General features: G+C 33.3%; 2 protein-coding genes across 2 annotated transcripts; one reads left to right on the forward strand and one right to left on the reverse strand.

Moving 5' to 3' along the window:
* Nucleotides 1–243: 243 nt before the first annotated feature.
* On the forward strand, nt 244–1,245 carry EIN_188500 (ribose-phosphate pyrophosphokinase, putative; the record flags this gene model as incomplete). Its single annotated transcript, XM_004259129.1, has 1 exon — nt 244–1,245. The coding sequence occupies one exon, from the start codon at nt 244–246 to the stop codon at nt 1,243–1,245; it is 1,002 nt and encodes a 333-aa protein (XP_004259177.1).
* A 1,018-nt stretch (nt 1,246–2,263) lies between these two features.
* Nucleotides 2,264–2,671, reverse strand: EIN_188510 (hypothetical protein; the record flags this gene model as incomplete). The annotated part of the gene is made up of 1 exon (XM_004259130.1): nt 2,264–2,671. The coding sequence occupies one exon, from the start codon at nt 2,669–2,671 to the stop codon at nt 2,264–2,266; it is 408 nt and encodes a 135-aa protein (XP_004259178.1).
* Between the last annotated feature and the right edge of the window lie 393 nt (nt 2,672–3,064).

Below are 3,064 nucleotides of genomic sequence, written 5' to 3' on the forward strand. Positions count from 1 at the left end.
TGAAAAATTTTTATTTTATTAATTACATGATACTACAAATATGGTAAATATTTTTTCTTCTTGAATAATAAAAATCAAGAAGATAAAAACTCCCTCAACTCAAGAACTATACTTAATACTTCATTTAAATATAAATTATAGTAAAGTAATAATATCATCAAAACGCAGGTTTTAGAACCATTCGAAAAGGATAATTAGACTTAATCACTTCATTTAAAACCTCTGCGAACTTAATTATAACATATGCAGCCGACGAGCAGTCCTATTCCTCCCGAGGCATTTGTCTCGACTGAAACTTTTATAGTTCACACCTCAAAGTCCGAGTATTTAGCCAAGAGTCTCCGCGCGGAGTTAGGTATTCCAATCATCCCCATCATCCACCGCAAGTTTCAAGATGGTGAGTCGTATTACCGTATTAACATCCCCGAGCGAACTTCATTGATAGGGCGTAATGTAGTGATTGTATCTTCAATAGTTGATGACATGGAGTTATTAGAAGTTGTTAGAATAGGTGGGGAACTTGCCGAGTTAGGTACTAAACGACGAGTCTTTGTGATTCCATATTTGATGTACTCGACTATGGAAAGAGCTGTTAAACCTGGTGAAGTTGTTACATGTAAATCGACGGTAAGGATGTTATGTGGTATTCCCTCTTCTGGACTTGGTAATCTTTTTATGTTGATGGACCTTCACACAAGTGGTATTATTCATTACTTCGAGGGCACCGTACAGGCTATGGAGTTATATGCGGAACCCGTCTTAGAGAAAGCGATAGCGCAATATATCGATTTCAATGAGCCTTGCATATTTGGCTCCGCAGATTTGGGACGACCCCTTTGGGTTGAAACCTTTGCAAATCGGTTTAATGTCGGGATGGCTTTCATTCGAAAGAGTCGATCGTTTGAAGATACACATGTGATAGGAGAACCTATAGGTGACGTTAAAGGAAAGCATGTGATCATTTACGATGACATGACAAGAACGGCGGGGACTTTAATTAAGGCCTGCGACGCTTATTTGGATAATGGTGCTAAAAAAGTGACCGCGGTGTTGACTCATCTGTGTCTGATCGATGAAGATGTCGTCAACAAAATCACTCAGTCCCGGATCGACAAAATTATAGCGACAAACTCAAACGTAAAAACACAGATGCCTTGCGTCCAAAATTCCGATAAATTCATCATCTGCGATATCGCTCCAATCTTCGGATGTCAAATCACTGCTTGCTTAAACGATAACTATTAATTTTCTCAATTTTTGTTACTAGTTGCAATAGTTCTTTTTAGTTCCGTTTTTGGTTACTTTTAACTTTGTTTTTGTTGTGTTCATTTTGGTATTTCATTCCACACTTTGAATGACTTTGATTGTTGAATTGAACTATTAATAAACTATAATTTAATTATTAATTGAACAATAAAATAAATAATACAATATACTATTTACAATAATAAATAATTAGTATGTTTTGTGAAAAAATAAACTATATATTTATAATAAAAAAGTATACAAAAAACTATAAAGAAGATACTAAAAGGGGAGACTAGATCTTTTGATTGTAATATACCCCAAATGCAAACGCTGCTATAACAAGTACGGCTACCATTCCTGTGACAAAAAATCCCAGGGCTGCCTTTGCAATGGTCCTGTAGTTTTTGTTATCATTATTTCTTGCCATCAAATAGACGACCAAGAAGATTGGAAAGACCAAAATTCCACAAAGAAACAAAACTCGAATTGTTTTTTGAAGTTTAAGTTCAGAGGGATTTTCAATATGACTTTCGTTGATCAGTGGTTTTGAAGTGATTTCATCTTCCGAAGAAGATAATGAATGTATGTGGTGAGTGTGGGATACGTTCGCCTGCAACTCAGATTCCATACTTTAAGTTCTTCTTATCTTCCATTCTATCGTATTGGTGACAATTATTCTATTTTTTATTAACAAATAATTTGTATGATTCGAAGTTAGTAAACTAGTTATTTTTAATTATATTACTATATGATTATACTTTTAAATCAAACTATATTTATAAATATTTTTTGTTATTAAGTTTAGTATATTTCTTTTCAAATGTTAACAAGTTTGTTTTCTTGTATATTTTTAAAAAAGTTTGTTATAGAATAAATACGATAATATATTAATAAATATATATTTTGTTATCTTTCAACTAAAAAATTGAAGTAAATATCAATAAAAATCACCACGATATAACCACTTCATTATTTGTATTATAATTTTAAATAAATTAAAAAGTAATGAAAGTTTTTAATTAATTACGTGAGATCCCGAGTTCATTCCCCATCTCTTGAGGATAGTCTCTTCATTGAATTCAGTCTTTCCAACCGCTTCTAATTCACCATGGTGTGGTTTGAGGATTTCAAGTGCTTGGTCCCTTAATTCAGTCATCTTTGCCTTTAACATAGCTCGGGCTTTTGGTCCTTTCCAGTCGATGAAAATACCTCTGGCTTGGTCTGGAACACCTTCAAGAGTGCATCTCAATGAGATTAAAACAAAACAAGCTTGGTCGTCTTTTAATTCATCTCTTAAGGCATTAACACTATTGCCAGAGCATCTGAAAACAACTTGGTTCTTCTTGATATCAAAGACAACCCACTCGCCATGAGGGACGTCGACACTCGCCATTTTTGCCATTGCCTCTTGTTCAGTCGCCATTGTTTACTCGATCTGTTCTAGGAACTTTTTATTCGAAAAAAACACCCATGTGTACTTGCACTAATTGTCACACAACGCTTTTCAAGTTGTTAATTCGGGATAAAGATCACATAAACTCGTATTTCTTTAAATATAAGATCATTTAACAGATTGTTGATATTTATTTATTAACTGTCAAAAAGAACATTTTTTATCAGACAGAATGCAAAAAAATGTGAACTTATTTTATTTTTTGTTGTAAAGTACTGTAAAAATTCGCAAGAGCGGGCATTTTTAATAATCAAACCTTAATTACCTCTTCATAAAATACTATTTTTAGTTTCAGTCTAAAAATGCCCGCTCTTGAAAAATCCCACTTATTGGGGATATTATTGTACTGTTTGGTTGTTAAAC

The sequence above is a fragment of the Entamoeba invadens genome, assembly GCF_000330505.1.
Source record: "Entamoeba invadens IP1 unplaced genomic scaffold scaff_1105074726301, whole genome shotgun sequence".
In the NCBI taxonomy this organism is placed as follows: Eukaryota; Evosea; order Mastigamoebida; family Endamoebidae; genus Entamoeba; species Entamoeba invadens.